Source organism: Fusarium proliferatum (assembly GCF_900067095.1).
Source record: "Fusarium proliferatum ET1 genome assembly, contig: FPRO_scaffold001, whole genome shotgun sequence".
NCBI classification, from domain to species: domain Eukaryota; kingdom Fungi; phylum Ascomycota; class Sordariomycetes; order Hypocreales; family Nectriaceae; genus Fusarium; species Fusarium proliferatum.
In genome coordinates this window covers 290,342-317,835 of record NW_022194790.1, presented here as the reverse complement: position 1 = coordinate 317,835, position 27,494 = coordinate 290,342, and the positions used below count along the sequence as shown (strand labels likewise).

The window sequence follows — 27,494 nt, the reverse complement described above, 5'->3', positions numbered from 1 at the left end:
AACAAGTTTGTAAAGCTCTACTCAAGGTGCTGTATCATAAAGTCATACGAATGAACTTGCATAATCAGTACTCGAACATCACGCGTCTCATTAACCAGCTCACAATTGAGCAAAGGCGATATCGCGCAATTTGTCAATTCATCAATTAATCAGAATCAAATATGTAAATCTTCTAGTAAGTGTAGCGGAAGTTGGGATTCTGCCAATCCGTCTTGTCGCTCCTCTCGGCCTCCAGTCCAATATCAGTGTCGTCATGAGCCTTGCCATATTGCTTGTTGCGCCTCCTGTTCTCTATACCGCAGAGAACATAGTACGCCAAACCAGTGGCAGCCATCAAGGCAAATGCGAAAAGCATAGAGCCGATGCCAAGAGCATACGTCGGTGCCTGTCTATCGAGGAAGAACTGAGGTCCGACAATATTTCCAACGGCTACAAGTGTCAGTCAGCGGGTGAAAACGGACAAAGTTCATAGTAGGGTGGTGCATACCGTAGACAATAGCGATTGAGATACCCATAAAGCTCTTCTTTGTCGCGCCAGCAGTATTCGAGGAAGAGAGACTGAGCAGAAAGACCCAAGGGACGTTGTAGAAGCCCATGAGATAGACTCCTGCCAAAGACGCGTCGCGCTGTGTCGCAACGTCAAGAGAATGCACCATGACAGCCCCGACAAGACCCATCAAAGCACCAAAGATCCAGAAGATACACCTCAGATTGGGAATGAAGAACGCAACAGTGGTGAGAATAGCCTGACTGATCATGGCGACTGCTGCCTGAGGAGTGGCCATTAAAACAGTCTTGGTCTTACTGAAACCATAGCCAGCGATAATGAGAGGGTTGAAGTTTGTGATGCCTGCGTTGGCGAGGGCATAGCCGAAGACGCCGAGCCAGATGCAGTAGCATTTGGGATCACGAAGCGCCTCCAAGATCTGAGCAGTTTGGAATTTCTTGATTTATGTAAGCCTCAGTTTATGCGATGGAACATAAATTGCTACGTACCTTCTTTGACTCGATACCGGTCTGATTGGGTGCGAGACGAATCATCGCAAGCTTCTTCTCCTCTTCAGTGAAGAACCATGCCTTTGAGGGAGTATCGGGAAGACCGAAGAAGACTAGAGCTCCAGCGAGGATGGTGCAAGATCCATAGATGAGGAAGATGTACTACAAACTCTCATCAGCACAGAAACATAACTTGAAATGATAGCCACTAACCTTCCAGGTGGATAGCGATCCATTGATCTGCCCAATCGCATAAGACAGAATACCTCCAAACACACCAGCGAAAGTATTATACCAAAACGCTGTTCTCAAAGGCTGCTCGTTCCTCAAATACCACATGGAGTTGATGATCATCATGCAAGGTAGTACAGCAGCCTCAAAAACACCAAGAAGGAATCTGATAGTCGCTAGTCCTGCAAAGTTATGGCAGAGCGCCATGAAGCATAGGGCAATACCCCATAGAGTGAGGCAGCCACCGACATACTTGCCGATAGGAATCTTTGTCATTAGCCACAGATTGGGGAACTCCATGGCGAGGTAACCGAAGTAGAAGATACTGCTTAGCCAGCTGTACTCTTGGGGCTTGAGGTGAGCATCTTCTTTGATACCGAAGATGGCGGCGTATCCGAGTGCATTCTTGGATCCGTCAGCAGGCAATTGGTAGAATTTGAGTATCCAGACATACCTTATCCAAGAAAGCAAGTGTCATAGACAGAACAGCAAGCGGCATGACGACCAGGTCTGTCTTGAGGAGGAGTCGCTTTGACTGGGCCTTGGTCAACTCCGAAACCTCATCCTGCTCACGATCAGAAGTAACAGATTGAGCCATGTCCTTGGCCTGGCCTTGCTCAGTCTTGGGAGTCTGCGACATGGTGGAAAATTATCGAAGAAGTCCAAGTCTAGAGGCGAGATGGGAAGTCCCTCGACGATCTTTGGATGCTTCGCATGGTCGTCTTTATGAATTTCTCAAGTCAAATCTGCTACAAAGTTAGTCTACCACTTCCCCGGGTTTAGCGGGGCCAATTTCGCTGCAACGGGGAGTTTATCGCTGTAGTTGTTAGGCTTCGGTGTACAACGAGGCGCTCGGTCACCACCGAGCTCACTACTCGGACGCTACCGAGGGGACTTTACTGCTTTGAGGAGTTCTAGCCTATCACCCCGCCTTGTTATCTGGGGTTGGGGATGATAACGAACGAACCAGAATTGATGCCGATGACGATTGGGGAGCCTTGCGATCACGTCAAGTTACAGTGGGTAGTTGGCCGATTTTGATAACGGAACCGCGAAATCATCGTGAGATTGAGTGTCAGAGGACGAAAGACTTTGGATCAGGCGGCTCTACTCAGTTTATTCCGAGTTAATGTCGAATAATTCTAAATTATCCTAAGTTGGACTCAGAATCTCATCACTCTATGTAACTTCAAGGCTTTGCGTAGGCTCGAGCTCAGTGGCAGATGATCCAAGCCTTATCGGCTTATCACGCTTGCGCGAGTCAGCTCGGTCACGACCGAATTTGCCGTCCGGTGGACACCGAGCTCACCTCCAGGGTCCGAAGATCCATCATGAGCCGTATTAAAATTCTCGGAGATATAATATTTGACTGAATTGAACCATTCCATCTCAATATCACGAAATCGAAGCCCCATATACAGGATTCAATCGACAGCAAATATGACAAACACCAAGCAGGGAAGCCACGGAGGCTCAACGCATAGCTCTGTACCGAATGCGAAGAATGCTTCCATCCAAGTAAGTTGACTTATTCAGCATTTACATAATAGGTACTGACGGAGATTAAGGTTGGGATTCGTGATGGTGTCACTGGCGACTTCAGTTTGGTACCTCGAGCAGAAGCTGTAGTCTCAGTTTTTGACTCAAATTTCCTGATTGGCGATGGCATCTGGGTAAGCTCCGGTCTCCAACAAACTACGAAACAATGACTAACACTAGTCAAGGAAGGTATACGAGCAAACAAGGGCTGTGTTCAGTTCGCCAAAGAGCACATCAACCGCCTTTTCCAGTCAGCGAAAGCCATGTACATGGACCTTGGTCTATCCAAAGGAGATCTTCTCGACCTCATTCACAAGACACTTGATGCGAATGACATGGGAGATGATGAACATGTTCACATCAGACTTGTCGTGAGTCGCGGCCTGAAAGCCACTCCTTACCAAAACCCCAAGGTCAACATCGGCCTTCCTCTCATCGTCATCATTCCCGAGTCCAAGGCCGTTGATCCCAACTCCAAGTCAAGAGGCCTCAGACTCGCGACAACATGGGTCCGTCGCGGCCCCCCTGACGTCAAGGATGAGCAGTGGAATCACATTTCAAAAGCTACAGACGTCCAAGCTTGCATTCACGCGAACGTGATGAACGTCGACGAGGCTCTCATGCTTGACCTACGCGGCTTTGTCAAGACGTGCAACTCAGTCAACTTCTTCATTGTTCGAGGTGACGAAGTCTGGGCGCCTACCAAGGATAACCAGATGCAAGGAATTACCCGTCAGAAGACTATCGATGTTTGCCGAGCGAATGGCATCGCCGTTAAAGAATTGGACTTTACTCTGACTGAGACGTATGGCGCCGATGAGGCTTTCTGCACGGGGACTTTCCCCTCACAAATCCATGTTACTGAGATCGATGGGCGAGTAATTGGTGATGGAAAGAGAGGCCCTTTGACGGAGAGGATACAGCAGCTGTATTCAGAACTTGTGAAGAAAGATGTGGAGAGGCCAAGAGAGGAGATCAAGGCCGAAGTGGTTAGTCCACGAGACTTGTCATTCTTGAAGTCAAAACTGTAACTGTAATATTGCTCTCTTATCACCACCTTGCCTTTTGATGCTTCTGAAGAGGGCATCCTTATCAGCTGTAGATATCATAGCTATATTGATAACGAAGTTGTTGATATAGTCGTGACAGGCAGGCTGCAAATAGCCTTAACTAATGATTATTCTTCTAATAGGAGCCTGTATCTTGAGGAGTGTTTCTAATAATATTAAGTTAGAGGGCTATAATAGGGGACTAAAGTAGCCATTTTATCCCTTAAGGAATATATTTAGAGTTCTCTTTATATATTAAATATAATTATTATTAGATAGGTTTTATAAGCCTATTTTAGGCAATTATATTAGTAGTTAGTATATTGCCTAGACTGACTTTAATAAGAGTATTATTTTGAGTTAATAGACCCTACAGCTGATGGCTTATATCGCACGCCTTATACGGTAATATTGCTCGAATATTATTAATCCTTGATCATTTCGAACACAGTCTTTCCTAACCCGCCCTTGCCCTTATAAGTCTGATCGCAAGCTTCGCGAACGGCCTTGATGTCTCTCATGTCAACCTTTGCTCCAACAACAGGCTTCACCTTTCCACTCTCCACATAATCCGTAAGCTTATCCAAGTCCTCTCGATTGGGGTCCAAGAAATGATACATGTAGGTCACTCCCCAGCGCCAAGCCCGCAGTCTACGTATCGCATCCGCTGCATCAAGGAAAAGTCGTCCGGCGAACGGGATCCGAGGGTTATCTGGCCGTCGCATCACACTAGAAGCTTGGAGGGTCGAGGCAGATGGAGTCGTTGAGATTGAGACGATCATGCCGCTTGATGGGACCATGAGTGAGAGGAATTCCATGGATTGACCGGTTGTGTCGAAGCAGAAATCGACGGACTTTGGAGGAATGGCGTCGGGAATCTTTTGTTTGGTGTAGTCGATGACTGTGTACTGGTCAGCTAAGTCTCGGTGGTTCGTTCAGGACTTACTCTGATCCACCGTACCCTGGCCAAGGAGCCCTGACACTTTGGGGATCTTGGTTGTAGAGACTGTGGTGATGACTTTGCCGGCGTGGAAAACATTCTTGGCCAATTGGCATGCGATGGCTCCTGTCCCGCTCACTGCAAGCAAAATCAGTATCTCGCTCGAAAAAACTTATGGTATGTAACTTACAGCCTGCAGGAATAAATACCGTCTTGCCCTCTAATGAGCCCTTGTATTGCCCGAGAACCTGTAATGCCGTGACTCCAGCCAGTGGCAATGATGCAGCATCGGCAAATGAGAGACTCTTAGGTTTCAAAGAGACATATTCGTCTGCACACTTGACATACTCGCTCCAAGCACCTGTTACATAATGTCAGTAGTCGATTCTCGCTCTCAAGAGCCATGTTATCACACCTCTCCCGACTTCTGGTAATCTTGTGTAGACTTCATCGCCAACTTTCAGTCTAGTCACACCGTTTCCAACTTCCACAACGACGCCGGCCGCGTCATACCCAATCTTATAGGGGAACCTTGACAGCCGTGTTATCAGCCTAAGTCTTTTCATGTTCATTGAGGGAACTTACTCTTCCTTTATCGCCATCTTGAAGACACCGGCGGCCTTCTTCACATCGACCGGATTGATACTCGCTGCATGGACTTTGATGAGGACATCACTGTCCCCAGTAAGGATTGGCTTCGGTAGTGTCGCGAGTTCATAGCCACCTGGGCTGGTGTATGTTGGCGCCGTGATCGAGAGCATATCTGTCGCCATCGTTGCCATTGTGTCAGTTTGATTGAGACAAGAAGCAATGCAATAAAGTTATAGTAAGCTGTACACTAGCACGGAGACTTTTGTCAACTGCGCGGTCCGAAAATTCCATTTGATACCCAGTAAAACTATCGCCACCTGTGATTGGTAAGGCATTTTGACTGTTTTCAGTCAAGTTCCGGGGCCTCGGCTGAATCCACCGGGCACGGATCCGACCGGAATTGGCTCCTCAATCCCGGTCCAGACTAAAGCCATTGGACTGGCTGGTACGGAGTACAGCAAATCAACCGCCGGGACAACATTCGTCCGGGAACGGATGCGTATCGAGCCGGCGACTGAATGCCTGGTAGAATTCGGTATAGAAGCAACTTGGAGATTGGCCGTAAGGTATTACATTATTCATAACGCACAGTGCCTCAAGATGTAGTGTAATAAAGTCTGATTGATTGGAATAATAATCTATCATAATTATATCTTCAAATGACCCTCTTCACCAGACCCCATTTCATCGGCATATCTCGAAAAGCTCCCTACAACGATATTTGGAACATGATCGTCACAATGCTTGGTGTCCACAATATCGCTTAGCAAGCTGTTAGTTTGGAATTCCTGGTAATATGAAGTTGTAGTACTTACTAACTCTCCTCCTCTACCACTCTTACACACTTATTATCCAAAAATTTCAGCCGGCCAGTCCCTTCGGTATCACTCCCGAACTGGACGAACTGAAACATCAGTGTCGAAGAGGGTTGCCCGCACTTGATCAGGTATTCAATAGCCCTCTTGATGGAAAACTTGACCTGATCGACCCCAGGTTCCCAGACCCCATCGGTATAGATATAGATGCTCGTGGGTTTGACCTTTCTTCCGACAAGCACCCGATCGAGGATTGTGTCCAGACAACCTCTCATGTTGCAGGTCCCGTCGACGGTCGGCATTCTGGTGATAGCTTTCTCGATCTGCGAGCTATTCTTGCATTTCCGTGGCTTCTTGGCGATTTCTGATGCAGCATAAAGCTCCATGCCGTCCTCGTCAACAGCCTTTGCAACGTAACTGATGACCCTCGCTGTCTTAATCACCTTTGGCTTATACGGTCCCATTGATCGAAAGTTATCAATGAGCATGATCTAGAAACTTGCAATTAGTCAGGTATCACACGGCAACAGTCAGAAACATACCTGGTCTCTACCTCTCGCCACCGCGATCTTGATTCGAGCCTCTTCCATTCCGGGGAGCTTCATTATCTCCTTCGACTTATCTGGTCTCATCCCAATTGAAGTGGGGAAGGCGGAGAGGCTGGTCTTCTCCATCATTCGATATACTTCATCCACTGTAACCTTCACAACTGCCGGCGGAGATTTTGGTGTCTGCATTTGAAGTTGACCGTTGTCCACTGGCGGAGACGTAGCCTGGGTGACGGATGGAGCTGGTGATGAAGGTCGCGCAGAAGAGTGATCGAGAGAGGCCCTGGGGGAAGCACAGATATGATTTGCCACTGGTCGAACTGGTAGCCCAAGATCGGGTGCCTGGGGAAGGTTCCGTAGGGATGGGTTAGGCACAGTTCGTCGTCTGCTTGTAGATATAGCGCGTAGCTGCGCAGGCCGACCATTTGCAACCGCCCGGCTATCATCGAGTGAGTCTTCTTTCATGTTCTTGATCGCCTTCTCCGCTCGGATCCTAATATTCATCGCCGTCAGTCTCTCATCCACACTAGTGAGCATATAATCTAGTATGATGTCACTCATGTAAGGCGAGATATTGTCATTGCCTCTTTTGTCTTGAAGTGCTAGCTTATGAGACTCTTCAACAGCGGCAAGGCGGTCCACTCCATCGTGGAAGCAAGCATCGTGATCACGTTCCTTCAGGTGAAGCTGGGAAGAAATCTCTGCTCTTCTTCGGAGGCGGTACTGTTCGCGAGCTGGCTCACCAGAAATCGACCAGACAAGCACATCGCTAAACACGGCGCCCAGAGCCCATATATCTGCTGTTGGTGGTAGATCAGTTCGGACAGTGTCCTGAACTGAGAAGTTGGCAAAACTCTCGGGAGAAACTAGACTTAGGGTTAGCTTTGTCACTGGGGGTTTGATAGTACATACTGTACATCCTATTGCCCCTATTCTCTGTTGCCAACTTTCCACCTGAAGTCGAGATTCTGCCAATCTCAGCCAATCCAAAGTCTGTGAGCTTGAACTTTACATCGAAGCGAGAGTCTTTATCTTTTTCAGGGAAAACTAAGATGTTTGCTGGCTGTATGTCTTGGTGGACCCTTCAACACGTCAGTACATGACTGTCTCCTTATTTTGTGGCTTCCACTTACCCTGCAAGGAACCAGTTTGGAGCCCCATCCGGTCGGTAGAGATCGTGCAGAACATGCAGAGCATCGAGAAGCTTGAGCAGCCTACTCCACAGTAATCGGAACTCGTTCGGGCTGGCAGGTATAGGTGTATTCTTGAAGAAGTCCTTGAGGGACCCTCCGGCTGCATACTCGAGAACAATAATGTGTCTCCTCTTTCCCAGAAATGAAAAGGAAGCAAGGTGCTGCGTGATATACTTATTGTACTTGGCGCGGAGCTTAAGGTAAACATCTGTCTCGGCTTTGTAGAGGTCTTCTGTCCCAGCGCCCTCGTAGACCTTGAACACAACAGGCTGGTTTTCTGATGTTGCCAGCCTTCCTCCAGGATGTACTTGCACCTCCCACAACGTGGCTGTATCGCGTCCGCCACGTTTCTGGGTGAGTTGCCTCTTATAAGTAACAGGTAATATGGTCTTGGGATGCACGACACGACTGAAGATTTTGTCTGGCGGAAAGAAGAGAGGTATGAACATCCACTGCTCTTGTAGGAAATCACCCGCCCATTTGCAAGTCGTGGGGAAACAACTTTCATCGAAGGGTAATCGGCGGTCATCAAGGCCTTTCACGTGAGAACATAACCACTCAATTTCTTGTGGTTGCCCAATGCGCGTCAGGATAGAGAAAACACGAGGGAAATCGCTGATAATCATATCTGGACTTGATGCGACTGGAGGCTGTTGAGAGTTCAAGATGGCATCGACACGTCGTTCTGTCCAGTAATTGTCCAAAGCGGATGGTATAACGTAGGGGACCTTCTCGCCATCGCCATTGATGCCCTCGCGTAGGTTTTCCGCAATGTGTTGATGAAAGTGATCCATGGTTTGTTCGAGCATACTTCCTGTCTATGCAACGCGCCGACGTATGACGAATATTCAGTGGCACAAATGGCTACCAATACGGGAATAATGGAAGTTGACGTATTTGCCACTTTTGAGGTGTGTGTAGCGAAAGGCAAAAGGTTGATGGGTGTAATGGTGTACCAAATGAGAGCGTGAGAGTCACTGATTGGGGTCGGGGATCAAGTTATAGGTCACGGGATGGTGGGTGAAGGCAGGCAGCCGTCGCCTTTTAGCACTTAGATGTACCTGCTGCGCCTTAATTACTTGCCTTGCCCTGAATTAGGTGCAGAATGCCTTACACAAACGTGGCGATGTAGAAAGTGATATCATATTACTGGCCTACCTGAGTGATATGCTTCTGGTCATGAGCCACAGAAGTCCTTATAGGGCCAGACGGTTGAGGGCGCCCATCAACGAACTACGATGTGCCCAATTGAGAGAGTAGACTTTTCAAGCTCTGGTCAACCCTGTGAGCCGCCTTGCAGAATGTCTCAGAAAGAGATAACATATTGGTGGGCAAGACCAGGCAGTAAGGCGCAAGGTTGCCTTGCGGCTGATGAAGAGCGAAGCAGGGATTTATTGATAATTGTGTCTTTTTGTGGGTCTCTAGACTGCCCTGTATGTTTACTGACACTGTGCGTGTTATGATGAGAAATGGTATGCTCGTGGACGTGCTGTACTCAGACAATCCCCAAAGACTCCTCTTTCGACCGCTTTAGTGCTCTACCAGAAAGGTACTTGAATAGAAACATCCACAAGATGAAAGTAAGGCACATAAGAGGGAAGCATATGGCAGCGAAGAGCTTGAATGCTCCCGGATGGAAAGTCACCGCAGCCCGGATATCCGTGGCAGTCTGATTGATCTCGACAAGCCCACTCTGGAAGAAAGCCTTGGACACGAGTCACTATGGTCAGCAAAGCCTCACAGAACAAGTAAACATGGCAAGGTACTTACAGCTACAAATGTACCAGGAAGAAATGCTAATGTGACGCAGGTGATAACATGCATCGAGATCGTCTCCTTCTCAGTCTTGTAGGCGATCCGCTCCATCTTTTCCGATTGCGTGTGCGAGCTCTCTGTGAAGATGCGGCTGACCTGCACACTGCGGTACTGTAAGATGCCATCGAACTGATTGAGAGAGAAATGATCAGCAGGTGGTGGGCTGCGGGTTCTGCAAGACCTTACCAAATCCTTGCCCTGCTGCAGGCTAGATAGCAGTGATTCTACCTGGGTGATCCGTATCTCCAGATTCTTTCTGATGCGCTCCACGCGGCGAGAAAACGAAGCCAGTTCGTTCTTACAGGAGATCTTGATCTTCTCTGGAAAGTTAGTACGACTTGCTAGATCCTCATAGTGCTCAATGATGTCTCGAAGAGCCTGACGATTAAGCTGCATCACCAGGCGGAAACTCTCCAACTGGTCGGCCAAGAAATGCAGATGCTGGAACTCCTTGAATGAAAATGTCTCAAGGACCATCAGGCTTTCAAGCTGCTTGGCAAGTCCAGTGTCCTCCTCATTCGCTGGGTGCCCCGCTTTGTTGGACGCCACAGGTTGCACAGCAGACGAACATGTTCCCTTCTCACTGGCTGGAGAAAAGTACGAGATGAGGGGTTTCTGAGCCCATCGAGCCAGCGCGTTTGGGCTTTCTGCAGCTTCAGTCTTGTTCGTCAATATGCGCTTGAGAGTTTTTAATCTCAAATTAGGGTCCTTGTCGATCCGGGCTGTCTTGGCCTTTTTCAGTACCTTTCGGATCTCAATCTCGAAGTGATTGATGCATTTCCGCCATGACTCGTCACACCACTCTAGATGAATGAGATGTGTCAGCAGAGTGGCTGCAAAGGATCCCGGTAAGTCCTTGGCTACAGCGGAGCTTGGTGACGTTTCTTCTGCTATGGCTGTTTTGATCCTCTCTTGCATGACACTATTGGCCTTGATATTCAGCCAAAATGTCTTTCCCTGGCCAAAGTCGTATTTATGGTGGACCGCCATTTGCCGAATGTTCCAAACGACTTGCCCTTCATGATCAGTTGATTCCTCAATCGACCGCAGCAAATACTGCACAGTATGCTCCCGACCTGACCGGCCGAGCTCCGGGATCTTTGCAATTTTGTCCTCGGGCGCGTCAAGAGTATCGTAGCTGTTAAACCCTGTCATATGGTAGTCAAGAGGCTCGCTACTAACACCAAAGGACGACAAAAAGTCCACAAAGCTCGCTCCAACCTGGTAGAAAGAAGACAAGAATGAATAACTCTCACGCGAGCAATTCAAGCGATCGCGCGAAGAGTTCGATCCAATGAAGCTGTGGGTATTAGTTAATCTGTGTCCATTTCGGCCCTGTCGAGGTGCGGTATGTACTTACACCATACAGAACTGGGGATCCTTTCGGTTCTGCTGCAAGTGCTTGCGTAGATCAGCGGGGCTCTCAACCCCTTGTTCACTGTATCCTAGGAGGCCATTAGATACTGCGAAAGCAACTCCGCGAGCTGATGAAATGGGATAGACAACATACCTTTTAGAGTATCGCTTTGATCTATGATATGTATGTCTTCGCTTTTCTCATTAAACAGCCTTGATTTTGGTGCTTCAAGAAATAAGCGATAACTGTTGAGGACCTCTGGCCTCTGACATGGGTTCAGCAAGTTACAGGGGTACGACTCCCACTGTTCACAGTGCTGCTTCAGTAGATCATATTTATCCATTGTTCGAAGAAGGAGGTTTTGGAAGAGGCTTGAGAAACGAATTTGATGGAGAGAATTTTAATCATAGAGGATATCAAAGCATCTATTATACGGTTCAAGGCATTTTGACGGTTGTTTATTTAAGCGGAAAAGGTTAGCCCTCCAGCCACTAACATTGCTGGAATGAACACACTGTGACTTTATCCCGAACGTTTGTCAACAGTCCACAGCCTGATTTACGTGCACCCACCGGTCCTCATTTCTTCTTCTTTTTGGTGCGCAGCTCGCAAATGTCCTGCTCGTCATCCTGTTTCAACAGTGATCAGCTCAAAATCCACTTCCAGGCCGTGTGATACGAACTTCGGTCAGTTCCTGGCCTTCTGGCAGGGTAAACACATATTGTCCATCTTTAGACTGGCATTTGAGACACCGTTTAGCGCGCTTGTATGCGACTGGGTTGCAAGGTAGATGAGGCTCACTTCGACAACGATCGTGTCATCCTTGAACCTGCGCTGTAGCCAAGTTTGCAGCGCCTTCCCAGAAAGTTGGTAGTCGGGGAAACAGGCCTCTGGCATGATCGCTCTCGTGTATGGGGCGTAAGGCAGATTTGTCTGGGTAAGGTAGATCTGGTAAGGCAGAATATCCTGCCGCTCCAGGAGTTTAAATGCCTCGGGCGCAGCTCACAATGACTGGCAGGCTTGAAAGTCCAAGGACTTTTCCGCAGAGCCGCATTCACGATTCCCATTGTAGTTAGTCTTGGGCGCTGGGAAGATGTTGGTGATACGCCGGGCCTAGTGCAGACAATCACAATCTCATCTGCAGCATAAGCCAATTGAACCTCGACGCTGGGCACCCTCTCGACGATAAATGCGCGAAAGCGCTTCATGAGCGGTGAAGGGTTACTGCCACTTGTCTTAACCGGGAGTAACTGCCAATAGTCCTAGCTATTGTGCGCTGAACACGCGACCATGATTGCACATGGTGGAGGGCGGAGTGCACTTCCACAGGAAACTACAGTCAAAGAATAAAACTGGCATCACACCTCGCCGCGACAACGGATTTGAGAAGCGAAGACTAAGGCCATTGTAAAACAGCATAGAAAGGGTATAGGGTATGTAGTGGCTTGAAACTACAACGGGGATTGGAGCATGGCTGAGACAAGGCAGAATGGCTAGGCGATTTTCAGCATTCAGCCGCACGAGATCGCAAATAACGCGTTTGACGGCAGCGCTGCCAAGAGGCATCGTGAAGTCTCAAAGGACAGTGTGAAGATTCTAACAGAGCTAAGTTTACGCGACGTCGAGTTCACTGCAAGTCATCCGCACCATATAAGTCGTTGTTCGGACAGGGCCTTGTTCCTTGTAGATAGTGGAATGTCGACCCTTGTTCTTTTTGGCAAGTTGAAGACAACATCAATAGAACAAATACAACATCGATTATCCGTTCCTTACCCTTGCAAAAAGCTAGCTCGAGCGACAATCATCTATGAGCCATAATCTGATCAATTCTACACTATAGCTCAAACTCGTACTACATTGGCACCAACTATTCCAAGATCCTCACCAAAGTCTTTGTCAAAGAGCGGTTATATCCAATGTGAAGATAATGCTGACTCAAAATGGATCCCGCACTCACACCGCATTGTGGGCCGCGGGAAAATATCTTGTCCTCACAACACCCCTCATAATCTAATACGACTGCGAGACTAGCGGTCGATGCGTCTCACCGGAAGAACTTGAGTCGTGATGCAAGAATGTCTCACAAGGGACGTGCGCAATACTCATCTTGCAGTCAACTCGCGTCTTCTCGAGTGTCGGACAGACTGATTGCCCCAAGCACGACTATTCTCTTTTCATATAAAGATCCCACGATTTACGCATCCTGATTGATCATTTGACTCAGAACTCCTATCTATCGACCAAGTGAGCAGTGCTGTCAACCTACTATCCTTGCCTATGACACCTACTGATCTCTGCTCCGCCTGAAGAAACATGCACGATAAGTACGACGTGGTTATCGTCGGGGCTGGGCCCGCTGGGTAAAAGAAATCCTCTACCAGCACGAATTAATATAAGTAAAGCTAATCACACATGCGCTAATAGTCTCACCGCAGCAGCTTGGATGTCCATCTCGGGTATCAAGACCCTCCTCGTCGACAAGGATTCTTCACCTCCAAAGTCGGGGCATGCAGACGGCATCGAATGTCGAACTTTCGAAGTGCTTGAAACATTTGGTCTTGTGGATGCTGCGTGGAAAGAGTCAAACAAGACTGTTGAGATAGCATACTGGGTACGTTCTCACCTGAGATGCAAACATGGAACGAACTCTAGGCCAGAGTATAGCTATTCCCCCGTGGATCCGCCGTTGAAAGCTGAAATGTTGGCTAATGGAAGGTTTAGAACGACCAGGGTGGTTCAATTTGTCGAGTATTCACACGGCCGAATATGATCAGTGGGGGTGAATACCATTCATCGTATGCTGAGTCAACGTTAGCCCAGGGTCGTGTTCAACAACTGTTTCTGGACTTTATCGAATCTCACCAGAATGTCACCGTCCTGAGACCTTACGAGCCACATAACTTGAGATTTGTCACCAGGGGAGGTAGTCAAGTGGAAGACTATCCGATTCAACTGGAGATAGCTCGTTGTGGCGGTAAATACTCCAACAAGGACGAGGGACATGAGCCGATGCAAGGCCCACTGAACATAATTCAAGCTCGCTACTTGCTTGGTTGCGATGGGTCCCATAGCTGGGTCCGCAAACAATGCGATTTGAAGCTCGAAGGCGAAAGTGCGAACGAGCATTGGGGAGTGATCGACTGCATCCCCATTACCAATTTTCGTAGGGCGTCATCAAACTGCAAACCAGGTTGATATGGCTAACACAAGAAAAGCTGACGTCAGAAAACGATGCGTCATACACTCTGCCTCGGGAAGTGCCATGCTGATACCTCGAGAGCGCCGTATGGTCAGGTTTTATGTTCAATTATCGTCATCTTCCCGAGCACTAGACCAGAAGAAACAGACCAGCATTATCATAGACAAGGTTACTCAAATTCTTAAACCGTACCATTTCTCTTGCTCAATAATCGATTGGGCCAGTGTCTATTCAGTAAGTCAGTCTTGTTTTCCTGGTTGCGTCCTTCAAAGCTGATGTGACGCATGTCGGGCAACGACTTTGTCGGCAATACTCTTTCCGAGATCGCGTCTTTCTTGCTGGCGATGCAGTTCATACGCACACACCCAAAGCCGGAAAAGGTATGAACACAAGTATGCAGGATGCTTTCAATATCGGATGGAAGATCTCTTCTGTAGTGCTCGGCTCTGCAACGCCTGCTATTCTTGAGACATATCAGCAAGAAAGGCTACCTGTGGGACAAGCACTTCTTGATTTCGACAAGAGGATTTACAGAATGGTGTCCCTCAAGCCAGATGATCAAGATTGCGAAGCCATGAAGCAAACAATCCAAGAAGAAAACTCGTCTGCTTCAGGCCTGGGGGTTGTCTATCGACCAAATCTTCTCGTACATGAGACTCAGATTCATGATTTAGATTCCGATCGGGCTCTAAGAGCAGGTTCCAGGCTCCCAGACATGATGGTCTTGAATCACAGTGATGGCCGCCCGTGGCGCATGCACGAGATCCTAAACAAAGCTGGTCGATGGAATTTACTCATTTTTGGCGGAAATGTGTCCAAAAAGTGTCAGATGGGCCGTGTCCATAAGATTGCGGAGAGCCTATCTCGATCTAGCTCTCTTGTGGGGAAGATCAATCGAGCATCGAGAGGCTGCGGTTTCTCCAGCATCGAGCTCACTCTCATCCACTGCGCATCGCGTGACATTGTTGAGCTGGATGATCTTCCGAGGATCTTCACGCCGAGTCAGGGTCCAATGGGAATCGACTATACGAAGATATTTGTGGACACGGCATCTCACACTGGACTTGGTGGTATGGTGTATCGGGACTTGGCCATCCCCAAAACGGGCTGCATCATGTTGATCCGACCGGATCAGCACGTTGCCTTTCGTGGTGGGCTGGAAAGTGTCTCAGAGATGGACCACTTTCTGGCAAAATTCTGGCTTTGTAACTAGACTTGCATAGGACCTGAGGAGGGGGGATATGGAACATAATGGAATAGAATGCAACTTTCACATACTTGCTATTCAAATCTGACGTTGCATCGAATGGTACCGACGATTCATAGCGATTGGTTTTGAAGCTTGGCATCCCTTCAACATGCGTGTTTCCTCTCTAAATTCCTACTAAATTCCGCAGCTGCTGTGTTTCCAGTCTAGTCCCTGGTAACACCACATTATTGATAATCGATACACCACCAGCGAATGGCTTTTCCGCCGTCATTGGGACATTGTCTGATAATCGGAAAGTTGTAGAGTACGGCAGTGAGACGCTGCAGGAGGCGTTTCAAGACGCAAGAGGCGTGAGGGCTGCGACCCCGATGCATGTAACATAATGTGGATAAAACCTAATTCTTCCATAAACTGATGGTTCTAATCCATTAGGGGAGCTAGGGAAAGTTGGCATTATACTTAACTCCGACGTTGAAGCTTGATGTGCAGCGAGGGTCTCATTGCAACAAAAGGCTCCAAAGAAATCGGGCAGCTTCACCAATCTTAGCACCACGTGCTTATTTACATAGAATAGTCACTGAAGGGGTGATAATCGAATAGCTGAGATATAGCAGGCGTTATCATCATCAGAATGGTTGAGGTCAGACTTGACGGATGTCTGTTTACTGTAGGGTGGGAATTGCAACCAAGCTCTCGAAACTAGGGTGGCCTAAGTTAGACTCAAGGAATCTCCGTGGCACAGATGAAGCGAAATCAGATGTTGATATCGAAGGTGCAGCAGTCTAGGCTTCGCTTTTGGTAATAGGATCCTGTGACAACCGGAAGCCAAGAATGGATGTTACTTGCTTGGTAGTAAAGAGTATCATGCCTCAGTATTTTGCCCTAATTGCTACTTGGTTTCGGAAGAGATCGGCAGACCAGATGATGATACACATGGCTGCAAGCTGAAAACACAGATAGCCATGACCGCATCACTGTTCTCGTGTTAGCTCAAAACATGGAGACGGCTTAACATGCCAAGGTACCCACATACGTACTGTCAACATATGTCTGTCCGTGTAAAAAGAGGCTTAGTAGCAAAGCAATGGCTTCCATTGAAATGACAAGAAATTCCATCTCTTGCATCACCTATTTATATTCATCTATGAGCGAGACTGAGGTTTTTAGAAATGAAGGGTGAATGGACAGGAAGGCGAAGGTGGCAGCTCAAACTGTGTCAACCAGTGACGATGTGTTACACGACTTACTTCGTGAAGCAAGTAAATTACCGGTAAAGACGGAGTAATGTGAAAGTTGTACCTAAAGAGGAGGCATCACGACCTTTCTTATCCTTGACTTCCATTAATGGTCCCCCGATGCGACACCAGGCCCGTTTCTCATAACCATATGATTTCAATGTCCCCAACTTAGGGACAGGGTTGAAGAGAAAAGCTAATTCAGAGCAAAACGTCACTGCTAAGCTTAGACATCACGTAGTAACATACATCATCGCAAACATATTTATATACATCGTACTGAACTGATCGCTTAGTCGTCTGTATTGGATATTACATACGCCCATCTCTTGTTTCTTTCTTGACACCTATAAACAGAAACGACAATACTGCCATAACGACCGACAGAAATGCAAAGCCAATTCCTGTGCCTGTGTATCCAGCGTACTTCGTTAATGGAAGTCCGAGTATTGGCCCAACGGCAAGCCCAAGGAAGAAGAAAGCCGAGTGAAAACCAAACAGTTGTGCATAGGAGCTTTTAGCCCCAAAGACGTTAGAGTTGGCCTTCTTACAGCTCTGCAAGACGCTGCTCGCCTCCACGAAGCTAGGTAAGATGACTATTGACAGCCCGATCCCGTTCAGTAATAAAATGATGCTAAACAGTCCCGCCTTTGCGTGCCCTGCCACGAATTCGTGAAAAGGTAAACCAAGGACAGCAAGAGGAAATGCCAGAAACGTAAAACCAACAGTCGCCACTATCTTAGTCCCATATTTATCAACTGCCCATCCCACAAACCAACCACAAAGCGAACAAGGGGCGACGAATGCCATAAATAGGAACCCGACCTGAAGAGGTGAGAAATGCAGGAAACGGCTTGCCTCAGTAGGAATGGTGGCGTGAAGCATGCCAATAAACATTGCCGCGGTAGCTGATGACACCATGGCTATCACGAACCTGGAGTGACGACAACAGTATAGGACAGGTATGGCTTGCACTAAAGGTCCAATATCGCCATCAGGCTCACCCGCTGTGTCATTAGCCTTTGGAAGTAGAGCTCGGTTTTCAGTAATATAGTCCCAGCTTTCTGGCTCGCATGTTCTAGAAGTGTTGTTTTGCGGAGTTTCATTTGTTTCGTTGCTCGTATCCTTGTTCGTTTCCATGACAAGCAGCCGTAGGACCAAGTCGATTGTTAACGCCCCTAAGGAGATTATGAAGACTCCAAGCATGCCCGTGGCATTATATAAAGCGCCCCCGACGATGGGAGCTATGACCTGTGCGATCATGCCGAAGGAATTGATCTGGTTCGTGAGCCATATGCCTGACATCTGTTATGGGAAAATACGCACCGTCCCAAGGACCTTTCCCGTATTTACTCCTCCGATACTTTCCTGAGCCATAGCAAACCCAACTGAACGTACTAATGCAGCTGATGTACCTTGAAGTAGTACTGAGAGGATCAAAACTGCCATAGATCGGCCAAGGCTAAAAAGAACGGTTCCTATAATTAATGGAAACAGGCCAATAAGGTATGGGAGTCGACGAGTACTGCATCTATCGGCAAGCCATCCCGACGGAATGGAGAATATAACGGTAGATGCTGCATATATGGCTAGCAGTTTTGATGCCCATAATTGGGCCTGAGAGTTGGGAAGGTGAAGTCGATCATGTAAGACGAAGGGAAGTACAGGCACTATAATGCCGTGAAGAAGGAGATCGGTAAAGAGGCCCATTGCCACAGAGACTCTAATGAAGTTTGGACTTGATCTAAAGTTCAGTCGTGACGGGCCATATTGAGGTGCCATCGCGATGCGGAGGGTACTAATGATGGTTTGTAAGTGGGAATTTGTTGCTCTTTATTGTATGACTAGATTGTACTTTTGAGATGGAAGAGGTTATGATCTCTGTAATATTGCCATGATGACTAATATTTTTGTCCTAATTAATATTTGAATTGTGATCAGTACTAAGATCATGATCGATACTTGGATCGTGATCGATATTTAGATCGCGATCGAGACTTAGATCGTGATCGCTACTTAGATCGCGATCGATACTCAGGTCTTAATGAACATTCTCATATACCTCAAGATCAAATTGAACACAGGAGTTGCTATCAATAAAGCAACAGCCCTTTCAGGGGAGTCTACGCTAGCAACGTTGTAAACACCTTTGATCTTGTCATGATATCTTTAAGAAGTCTAATCAGATTGATAGTAGCAAGATTGAAGCCAAGGACATACATTCATATAAGGATTAATTGCCAGAATCATGAAATAGATTGGTTGATTTAAAACAATTGAACGCTCTGCATGTATGCATTGAGTGATACGTATGAGGCTTTTGATCTGCACTTGAACAGGACGGGTTACGCAAAGGAGTGGCCTGCCAAGATTCAGAGACTATACGATAGCAAAATAAATTAAACTCTAGTAGAGACAGTCCAGATACTAGTCATCCATCCTTGCTCGCTATTCTTTGATGGCCTCAATTATAGTTTTGTCCTGAATAGCTACAAAGATCCGAGAAACACACGTCCCAATCGTTTCAGCAGCCTGCTTGTGTTCGCTCTGGTCTTTCAGAGGAGGGTGATCAGGTAGTCCCCTGTGAAAAGGAACCTGTAACTGGTTCCTGACAAAATTGTACAGTCTGACAGTGGACTTTGATAGATACAAATGAGTCGATTGCTTGATGAAGAAGGCATCTCGTACTGAGGCGTATTCAGATACTAGATCATTGCGTAGAACATTCTGCCAACCCTGAAGCCGTTGGAGAATATGTGCAAGCTTTCCAGTCGAGAAGTCGAACTTGTCCATCAGATATGATACGATATCGGAAGAGACTTGCTGGCATCTTTTGCTTGGTTCGAGTGTATTGTTCTTCTGCCATGATGAACGGAAGGTTGTCCACAGAGAGGCGACAGCGGTTGATATCTCGTCAATATTGAGAGTCCCAGTGAAGAGATCTGTAAAATTCTTTCGCATCAACTTGTGAGCTTCTTGGAGAAAGTCTTCGTCACGCGCACGCAAATCCAGGGCTTGACATAGTGTGAATAGATGAGTAGCGGACATCATGGCTAGTAGCTCGGTCGCTTTCTCGGTCATTCTTGACGATACCAGAGCAAGCGAGTTCACCGACTGATTGTTTCGGTCTGTTGTCTGAACATGGCTTGCGACGGAGTTTGCCAAGAAGCACAGTTCTGAATAGTATGCAGTCATGTTGATTTCGATACCTTTGCAGGTGAATGAGACTGTAGGGTCATCTGCGGAAAGGTTTGGAGGCAAACCCTTGTTCAAGTCTGGGTTGACGAGCTCTCCAGACTGGCCGAACAAAAGTCTTCCAAGCATAGTAATGGCAGTGCGTGACTTTTCCATCGCAGAGGTTATTGAAGCGGCCTGGAAATTACCACCATGATGAACACAGTTGTTTGAGACATCAATGAGGGGATTGTCCGTTGTCGAATTTAGTTCGACCGAAATCTGGGCCTCAGCTGAACATAAATCTTCCAGCTGTGGACCAATCCATTGGGGTGCAGTTCGAAGCGCATAGCGATCCTGTGCCAAACCTTCAGAGTCGATATCGTCGGCACTGCAAAGCTTTGATCCACTCAAGAAATCTCTAATATTGCTTGCGACCTCATTTTGACCAGCATGGGGCCGTACTTCGGAAATGAACTGATGGAAATTGCTCCGCATGCCAGACAGAGCCTCGACGGCCATCGAAGTAAGCAGCTGACAAATGATGGCCAGGTCATGGCAATCGTGAATCACTAGAGCGGCGTATCCAGTGCTGACAGCGGTGCCATTCATGATAGCAAGACCTTCTTTCGGCTCCAGAGCCACGGGCGGTAGAGCCAGGGCTTCTAGTGCCTGACGGGCGGGAACTATATTCGAATGGCCATGAGGACCGGGTACACGAGCATAAATGCCTTCGTTCCCCTCCAGAAGCCCTCCGAGATATGAGAGGGGGGATAAATCTCCAGAGGCAGATATACTCCCGCGGGTTGGAATCAGTGGCGTGATGCCCTGAGAGGTCATCATGGCCAGTGACTCTACTACGCCCTGCCTAATGGCAGAGTGGCCTCTCACAAGGGAGTTGCATCGCACAACCGTCAGTGCTCGTACCATAGTTTCAGAAAGGCTTTGCGGATTGATGGTTTGCCCTGCCGAACTTGATACAGTCTCTGGGAGAATACCTGCTTGGTGATGCTGGAAAAATGAATGTTGAAGCCTACTGCTGGTTCTTGTTCGGGAGTCTGCATTTCCGCCGGGAGCCGTGTTCACACCTGTTGGTTGAATCATTAACTGCTTTCGATAAGGGGATGCGTTTACACAAACCATAAATGATATCGTGTTTGTCGAGGTTTTCGTTAAGAACATCGATGCTTTTGCTCATCCGCCCGGCAAGCTCATGCGATTTAGAAACCGTGAAGGGTAGCCCATATCTGTCACAATCAGAGATACGATTTAATTATGGATGGACATGTGCTGAGCTTTACCTAGATATGGCGATCAATGCAGCAATCGACAGCGACGTCCCGTCAAGCTCAACCCTTTTCTTGGCCGAGACGAGCTCATCGATAGTGGCCCAGACCTTCTGTTGCTTGGAAAGGTGCAGAGACATTTTTTGATACTTCTTACAAGTTAACAGAATAAGATTGACAGGGGAACTTATTTTGAAATCCTTTCCTGGTAAGAGTACTTGGGTAGAAATCCGTGCCAGGCTTCAGAACCGACAGCATGGTAATACGAATGATATTTGTATACACACTACGTCATACTGTCCCGTTGCCAATCTTATCGTGCACTACATTATCCTCGAAACCATTCCAAGAATTGAGCCCGAATGATTCCTTTCTCGGCAACAAGAAAGTCGGTGAAGCCCTCGAGTCTGCAGCCGACCACCAAGCGGAATGAATCAGAAGGATCTTAATTCATCAAAGCTTCTTGCCCCTATCGGCGATTGACTGATTGCAAGGCAAACACGACTGAGACAGCTAGGTCGCCAGAGTTCTACTCATCCGAAACCTTCCTATGAGTTTGTTCCAAAAACAAACAACATGCCATGTGTCGATCTTTTGAGTAACAGGTGAAGGAGAAAGTTCGCTGTGATTCATTATCTATCGGGCTGGCGATCTTAATCGCAAATCGAAGAACACTATAGAGCATCAATAAGGTTATCTCAAACACTTTAGAGGTTTCTCACGATAGATTCCCATGCAAAAGTGTCCTTCGCGTGTAGCATGGCTACTGGTAGTCGGCCACCACATATTTTGGTGTATTGGTGGAGTGGAGCAAATCAACTGCCAAGCCGAGCCGTGCCCTATATTTGTCTTTGATATAAGACAGTGTTCTGTTTAACAACATATCCTTGTAAATGATTTCATTTTCAGGCTGCTATGGTATTTCTCACCTCATCGACCCTTCATATCACAACTGTTCATAGGCTTCAAGAGACTTGCCAGTCCGCAAATCGAAGTACGTGTCATATGGTCTCGCTTACAGCCTGTGAGGAAACCAATTTTCTCCTGAGTAATTACCGCGTGTTAATTATTTGAATTACCCTCGTGTTCTCGGCTTGCATAAGTTGCTTGAGCGAAGCAGGCTGAAGGAAGCACATGACGTTTTTGAATAGCGGTGTGTCGCACCTTTTGCAGTGGGTGTGAGTCGGCTAACTCATGCATGCCGCGGCAGGATAGTAGAACAAGTGTAAATGGCTCAAAAAATGAGGCCTGCAACCTACTAGTGAGCCATACTTATCGCAACATACTGGAAAACTGCCGTATCGCTGCCTCTTTGTTTCTCCTTAGCGCTTATCATTGGCTTACCCTGCTGTCACTTGATGCTTTTGTGTGATGATGCATGATACATTTTGTGCCTATGTGACGCCAGGAATATGATTCAACCGCTCTAGGAAGATAGGAGAAGATCGATCCTCGCTAGAATGTGAGATTTCGCTATTCCTTGATACCATACATTTGACCAACAGTTCATTTAGAGACATCACGAAGACATGACACAATCTCAGATTCCAATAACCGGCCTTCAAAAACCTGGGGGACAAAAGGTTCATGTGCAAGATCTGACCAAGACCTACGTCTCAGGATGACGTAGTTACAGATTTGGATTTATTTTCACTGTATTAGAAATATTAGAACATAATATGAATTTCTTCCACAGCTTTCCATTCATCCACGCCATCTAGCAAGCTCTACAAACCTACCATTCTACTATGCCTAAGACGACAGTTACGCTTTTTGGAGCCAATGGAACACTTCGTAACCGGATCCTCCATACATCAATTGCATATCCAGAACGGCCCTTCAATCTAGTTGCTTTCATTCGACCTGAGTCTTCTTCGAAGATTGATCATTGGGTCTCTAATTTGACCGTTTATGGGGTGGAAGTCACTCTGATTGACGCAGTTAGCCTCAGTTCGATGCTTGCAGGTGTTGATGTTGTCGTCAGTGCTGTAGGATCTGCGGTCTTGTCTTATCCACACATTATACAAGATGCTGCCGCAAAAGCTGATGTTCGGATATTCCATCCCAGCAGCTTTGGAATGCCTCACGTTGTCCGTTTCGAGGCCCAAGACTTCAGCATGATCAATTCGGTACGCCTCTAATCCCCTCATTCTGCCTCCAAGTCGAGGGGGTCATTTCTAAGCTGCTTGAACCTTAAGCTGTCTCACTCTTCAAAAGTAGAAAGCAATATGGGGCCTCAAAACCTTCATATTTTAATCCTTAGACGCTTCAGGCTTGGATGATGTGCTTTAGCACCGATTGCCGACAGTGAAAGCCTAAAACAAGATGACACCGTTTTTGGTGTTGCCATGCTTGGACCAGATCGTCAGCGGATCTTTCTTCGGCTTCTTTGACCATGCCAAGCTCTGAACAGATACACAAGGTTTCTATGCGCTACGAGCATTTAGACACAACTAGGGCTTTCAGGCTGGAGCCGTTGTGACAATGTCAGAGACTAAAAGAGATTATTTCGGGAGCATTAACAGCATTTCAATAGATGGATTGATGGTGTCTTTCTTGCTACAGTCTCATAGGCACCCAGATAGTGTCCAGAGAGAAAAGCAGCCAAGCAGGGATGCGTAGACCGATGTTTAGCTTATGGACGGCTGGGATTCTCCACCAATCATTCTCTGCCGTGATGATTATGTCAGGATCGAGAATCATTCTTTATTTCGACGCGATGGCGTTTGATCCTATAGACATAATATGCTTAACTATCTTTCGTTTGCACCAAACGCCAAAGATACCTAATGATCTCATCTTTATCTGACATCTGCACATCAACATCCTCCACATCGACAAGCTCCTTTCCGCCATCTACCGCATCAAACCACGTATTCGCAATCATGCACAGCTCGTGTACGTACTGATGATCCAGTAACCGATGAAACATGTCCAAATCCGCCCTGTTCTTCTCCTTTGCCAAATCCAAGTAAAAAGACTGGCTCACGTCGAAAGGGCTGTCCCGGCAGGGCAAGAAGGCCAATAGTCCAGCGCCGTCGGTCAACCTGCCACAGACCATCTTCCATTTATCTCCGATCTGGGCTCGCTTCTGGATCGTGCTTTTTGTGCAACCACTTATTTCTGCGACCATGTCGAGAACGTCTTTTCTGATGTGTTGACGCTCACCTCTCAACAGGGCGTAGCGGGTTGCAAACTGGAACAGGTTGTGTCGAGTCAGAATGGTGTAGTAGTTGCCCTTGTTTTCGTCTCCAGATATGAGTTTGACCCTCTCAGCTACTAACTTGATGATTTGCTGTTCTGTGTTGATACCATCTTGGAGAGGAACGATCGGCGTGCGCCTGAAGTCTTCTGGTTTCTGTTTTGAGACCTTGATGGCAGTGATGAACTGCTCAATGGCGTGCTTGCTTAAGACGGCCATCGCGAGACGATTCACTCGAGTACCTGCGTTTGTGTTATTAGAGAGTTCTGGTATCAGGAAGAACTCGCCATCACGCTCTAGTTCTTCCATGGCGCGTCGCATGACATCGTTCGCTGGCCCGTCCTCTTGGCCAGCGTCTCGGTCATCTGCCGTTCCATTCACTACCGTCTCTAGTCTCCTAGACACCACCCTATCAACAGTTCCGCGATCATCTGTCACCCTGTCCTCCGCCTTGTGTCGTCTGGTAAACTGTCTGGTCTGCCTGGCCGAAACAGCAGGCTCCCATCTTTTTGTTTTCCTCCTCCTCCTTGCACTCCCATGACCAATCATCAACTTCCTCTTCTGTGATCCATCCGGCCGAAAAGTATCATCTACCCAGTCAACATAAAATTCCTCCAGTCCATACAAACCACCAATGCCGCACAAAGAGCAGACCTTGAGCCGCTCCTGCTCACTCTTGACCCTCGGCTGTACCCCGGGCGGTAGAAAATTGGTTGCGATAGCTAGCGTTGGCGTAATGTTGAAGACTTGATGGTACTGATACTCCTGAGTGACCACCAGCTCACCCGGACCTTGGGTGATAATATCGTAGCCAATCCCAGCCTTCTGTAATTCCTCTGGGTTGAAGAAGATGTTCAAGTGTCGAACAAATTGATCACAACGGCATGTCTTGTTATACATGGAGACCCAATTCTCAAACTTCTCTGTCTCTTCTTTTCGAATCATGACCCATTTCTTGAGGCCAAAGAGAACTACGTTACAGGAGAGGAAACGGTCATCTTCCTTGTGCATCGCTGTAGCGGACCCCGCATCGCCAAAATGTGTGTATGTCTGGTTGGCGTGTGTGAGCACGTTTGCCATGCCTGCTAGCAACGGGCCGGAATGTAAAGGAGTATTCTTGTAGATGGGGTGATCACAGTCTATGATGCCGGCGAAGTGGCACACGGTTCTGGTCTTTCGAGAGGCCACAGCTTCATCTAGGGGGGTGTAGGGAAGCGAACTGTCGAGATTGACGATGGGGAGCTCCGCGGCGTCACCTGAGGGAGGTTCGCTCTTAGTAACCTTCATGCCGCCCTCTGCTCGTGGTGTGATGAGATTGTACCGCACATCTGGGTGTTTTTCACGTTCCATGGCCTGGCGTATGCATTCTTTCCCAGTTTCCTCGCCGATAAAACTCAGTGTTGCTGGGTTTTTGAACCCAGGGCTCTGTAACAGCCTGTGGAGAGTCTCAGGCATCTTCTCGCCCATATCGTCTCGAGTCAGAACAACACGTCCCTCCGAAAGTTGGCGTGCTGAAACAGATTTGTTTTCCTCTAGCCCGAAGGTTTGAGATGATTCAGAGACCCCCGCTTGGTCCTGCTCCGAATCCTCGGTCGGCGATCTAGTTTGAGGATTGGCTATGGGTAGTGGCATAGGAATGCGTATAGGGTCGCATACTGCATCAATGGCACTGCGATCATGGGAGTGTTTTAATATATGTTGGATGTATTTTACAACCTGCTTGAAAGTTTCGGATACTTCTAAGCGTTCCTGCGGGGTTGCCTTGGACGTTGCCAGGGTTAGCAACGCCTCGAGAGTTATACTCAAGTTTTTGGCAGCGACGCAGTTCGGTTCGCAGTTAGGAGCTTCAATAACATGCATAATTGTAACCTTCTACTTGCAGGAAGCTGGGGCATGATATGAAAGCAGACCCAGGGAACTACGCATATGTAATAACCTGTATCGACACTATCACGCTATCCCCAGCTGGTCGTCTCTTTGAAAATGCCACATCAAAGTACTCCCGCCAAATAATAACAGAGTTGTTGACTAGGCTGCTTCTCTTCAATTCCTAGAGTAAATTTCGACTGACTATGCCCATATAGGGTTCGATACAAATACGTGCGGCCGGGAACGGGAATGTAGATCCCAGGCGGCTAGTGAGCGGGCCGGCGCTAGGACGTTGATGCTTGGAGGCGTTGAAATCTCCCACCCGTGCATTCAATACCCTTTGCCACGTGCTTACAAAGTTGAGCATTTGTACATGATAATTATTTAGTCAGTCTTTTGGACGTCAAAACAAGCAAGGTATATAAAACGCGGTAGGCCCATCCCTACCTATACCGAACATAGCAAGACCTATTTTTGCGGAATCCTCTTTCATGGGGCAGCCTACGCATAGCCCCCCGCATGGAAGCATATAATCAGGTTATAATGAGCGGCCGACCAAAGAGAATATTATACCTCAACACCACGTGCGCTTCCCCTTGGCGCTTCTGGAGAGTTGCTCCGTTGAAGTGACCGATTGTATGTACATAAGTGATCTTCACTCTTCAGGTATACTGAAGTCTTGATCAACTAGCCCCGCAAACGGCACGGCACGGCAGAGCACGGCACAGCACGTCCCGTGTCTCATGCTCCTCCCACACCAGCTACCAGGCAAAGAACCGGGCCTACTGCTCCGAATACTGAGACCTTGGTTTTGAATAAGCATTTAGTCCTATACTGCAACCTGCGGTGAGACAATGTTTCGCTAAGATGATATTTTCTTCTTCTAAAGCTCACAGTAATTTCAACACCAGCTATCGTGCATCCCCCAGAACACCGTGGCAACCCACGGCAGCACGGCTGTATTTGAATGGTCCCTTGGGAGAGGCAGCCATCACTCGGAATCGCCATGCCACGCAATTCTTGACCATAGTGGTCGTTAGGACGGATCTTGTTCAGCGCCCACCATACATAAGCATGCTCCCATTACAATATGACCTGTCCGAGTTAGATGGAGGCCAGAATCTGTGACCGTAAACCACTTCCCATGTACTGCATGTGGCAAACACACCGCCTTTCTTCCTTTATTTACATGCTAGGGGCCGGCTGTGAAGTCAGGCAGTCTCGGCAGATACAAGAACTCGATAG

The 27,494-nt window shown here is 47.6% G+C and overlaps 11 protein-coding genes across 11 annotated transcripts; 3 read left to right on the top strand and 8 right to left on the bottom strand.

Moving 5' to 3' along the window:
* Nucleotides 1–172: 172 nt before the first annotated feature.
* FPRO_02031 (uncharacterized protein) lies at nt 173–1,867 on the bottom strand (the record flags this gene model as incomplete). Its single annotated transcript, XM_031221347.1, has 5 exons — nt 173–429; nt 488–944; nt 997–1,158; nt 1,210–1,632; nt 1,682–1,867. The coding sequence occupies 5 exons, from the start codon at nt 1,865–1,867 to the stop codon at nt 173–175; spliced, it is 1,485 nt and encodes a 494-aa protein (XP_031074442.1).
* An 800-nt stretch (nt 1,868–2,667) lies between these two features.
* Nucleotides 2,668–3,797, top strand: FPRO_02032 (uncharacterized protein; the record flags this gene model as incomplete). The annotated part of the gene is made up of 3 exons (XM_031221236.1): nt 2,668–2,745; nt 2,796–2,900; nt 2,952–3,797. The coding sequence occupies 3 exons, from the start codon at nt 2,668–2,670 to the stop codon at nt 3,795–3,797; spliced, it is 1,029 nt and encodes a 342-aa protein (XP_031074441.1).
* Nucleotides 3,798–4,240: 443 nt separating this feature from the next.
* Nucleotides 4,241–5,528, bottom strand: FPRO_02033 (uncharacterized protein; the record flags this gene model as incomplete). Its single annotated transcript, XM_031221125.1, has 5 exons — nt 4,241–4,716; nt 4,762–4,893; nt 4,946–5,116; nt 5,171–5,286; nt 5,341–5,528. The coding sequence occupies 5 exons, from the start codon at nt 5,526–5,528 to the stop codon at nt 4,241–4,243; spliced, it is 1,083 nt and encodes a 360-aa protein (XP_031074440.1).
* Nucleotides 5,529–5,993: 465 nt separating this feature from the next.
* On the bottom strand, nt 5,994–8,696 carry FPRO_02034 (uncharacterized protein; the record flags this gene model as incomplete). The annotated part of the gene is made up of 5 exons (XM_031221014.1): nt 5,994–6,108; nt 6,162–6,652; nt 6,704–7,575; nt 7,622–7,791; nt 7,843–8,696. 5 exons carry the CDS (start codon nt 8,694–8,696, stop codon nt 5,994–5,996), a joined length of 2,502 nt encoding a protein of 833 aa, XP_031074439.1.
* A 701-nt stretch (nt 8,697–9,397) lies between these two features.
* FPRO_02035 (uncharacterized protein) lies at nt 9,398–11,417 on the bottom strand (the record flags this gene model as incomplete). The annotated part of the gene is made up of 5 exons (XM_031220903.1): nt 9,398–9,607; nt 9,673–9,846; nt 9,904–11,017; nt 11,078–11,162; nt 11,228–11,417. The coding sequence occupies 5 exons, from the start codon at nt 11,415–11,417 to the stop codon at nt 9,398–9,400; spliced, it is 1,773 nt and encodes a 590-aa protein (XP_031074438.1).
* A 235-nt stretch (nt 11,418–11,652) lies between these two features.
* On the bottom strand, nt 11,653–11,971 carry FPRO_02036 (uncharacterized protein; the record flags this gene model as incomplete). Its single annotated transcript, XM_031220792.1, has 3 exons — nt 11,653–11,703; nt 11,757–11,810; nt 11,876–11,971. 3 exons carry the CDS (start codon nt 11,969–11,971, stop codon nt 11,653–11,655), a joined length of 201 nt encoding a protein of 66 aa, XP_031074437.1.
* A 1,416-nt stretch (nt 11,972–13,387) lies between these two features.
* Nucleotides 13,388–15,486, top strand: FPRO_02037 (putative phenol 2-monooxygenase; the record flags this gene model as incomplete). Its single annotated transcript, XM_031220681.1, has 5 exons — nt 13,388–13,434; nt 13,499–13,685; nt 13,796–14,237; nt 14,290–14,461; nt 14,517–15,486. The coding sequence occupies 5 exons, from the start codon at nt 13,388–13,390 to the stop codon at nt 15,484–15,486; spliced, it is 1,818 nt and encodes a 605-aa protein (XP_031074436.1).
* A 1,544-nt stretch (nt 15,487–17,030) lies between these two features.
* On the bottom strand, nt 17,031–18,500 carry FPRO_02038 (uncharacterized protein; the record flags this gene model as incomplete). Its single annotated transcript, XM_031220569.1, has 2 exons — nt 17,031–17,996; nt 18,045–18,500. 2 exons carry the CDS (start codon nt 18,498–18,500, stop codon nt 17,031–17,033), a joined length of 1,422 nt encoding a protein of 473 aa, XP_031074435.1.
* Nucleotides 18,501–19,166: 666 nt separating this feature from the next.
* On the bottom strand, nt 19,167–21,318 carry FPRO_02039 (putative Phenylalanine ammonia-lyase; the record flags this gene model as incomplete). The annotated part of the gene is made up of 3 exons (XM_031220458.1): nt 19,167–20,980; nt 21,033–21,139; nt 21,194–21,318. 3 exons carry the CDS (start codon nt 21,316–21,318, stop codon nt 19,167–19,169), a joined length of 2,046 nt encoding a protein of 681 aa, XP_031074434.1.
* Nucleotides 21,319–22,926: 1,608 nt separating this feature from the next.
* On the top strand, nt 22,927–23,434 carry FPRO_02040 (uncharacterized protein; the record flags this gene model as incomplete). Its single annotated transcript, XM_031220347.1, has 2 exons — nt 22,927–23,307; nt 23,399–23,434. 2 exons carry the CDS (start codon nt 22,927–22,929, stop codon nt 23,432–23,434), a joined length of 417 nt encoding a protein of 138 aa, XP_031074433.1.
* Nucleotides 23,435–23,927: 493 nt separating this feature from the next.
* FPRO_02041 (uncharacterized protein) lies at nt 23,928–26,240 on the bottom strand (the record flags this gene model as incomplete). The annotated part of the gene is made up of 1 exon (XM_031220236.1): nt 23,928–26,240. One exon carries the CDS (start codon nt 26,238–26,240, stop codon nt 23,928–23,930), a length of 2,313 nt encoding a protein of 770 aa, XP_031074432.1.
* Between the last annotated feature and the right edge of the window lie 1,254 nt (nt 26,241–27,494).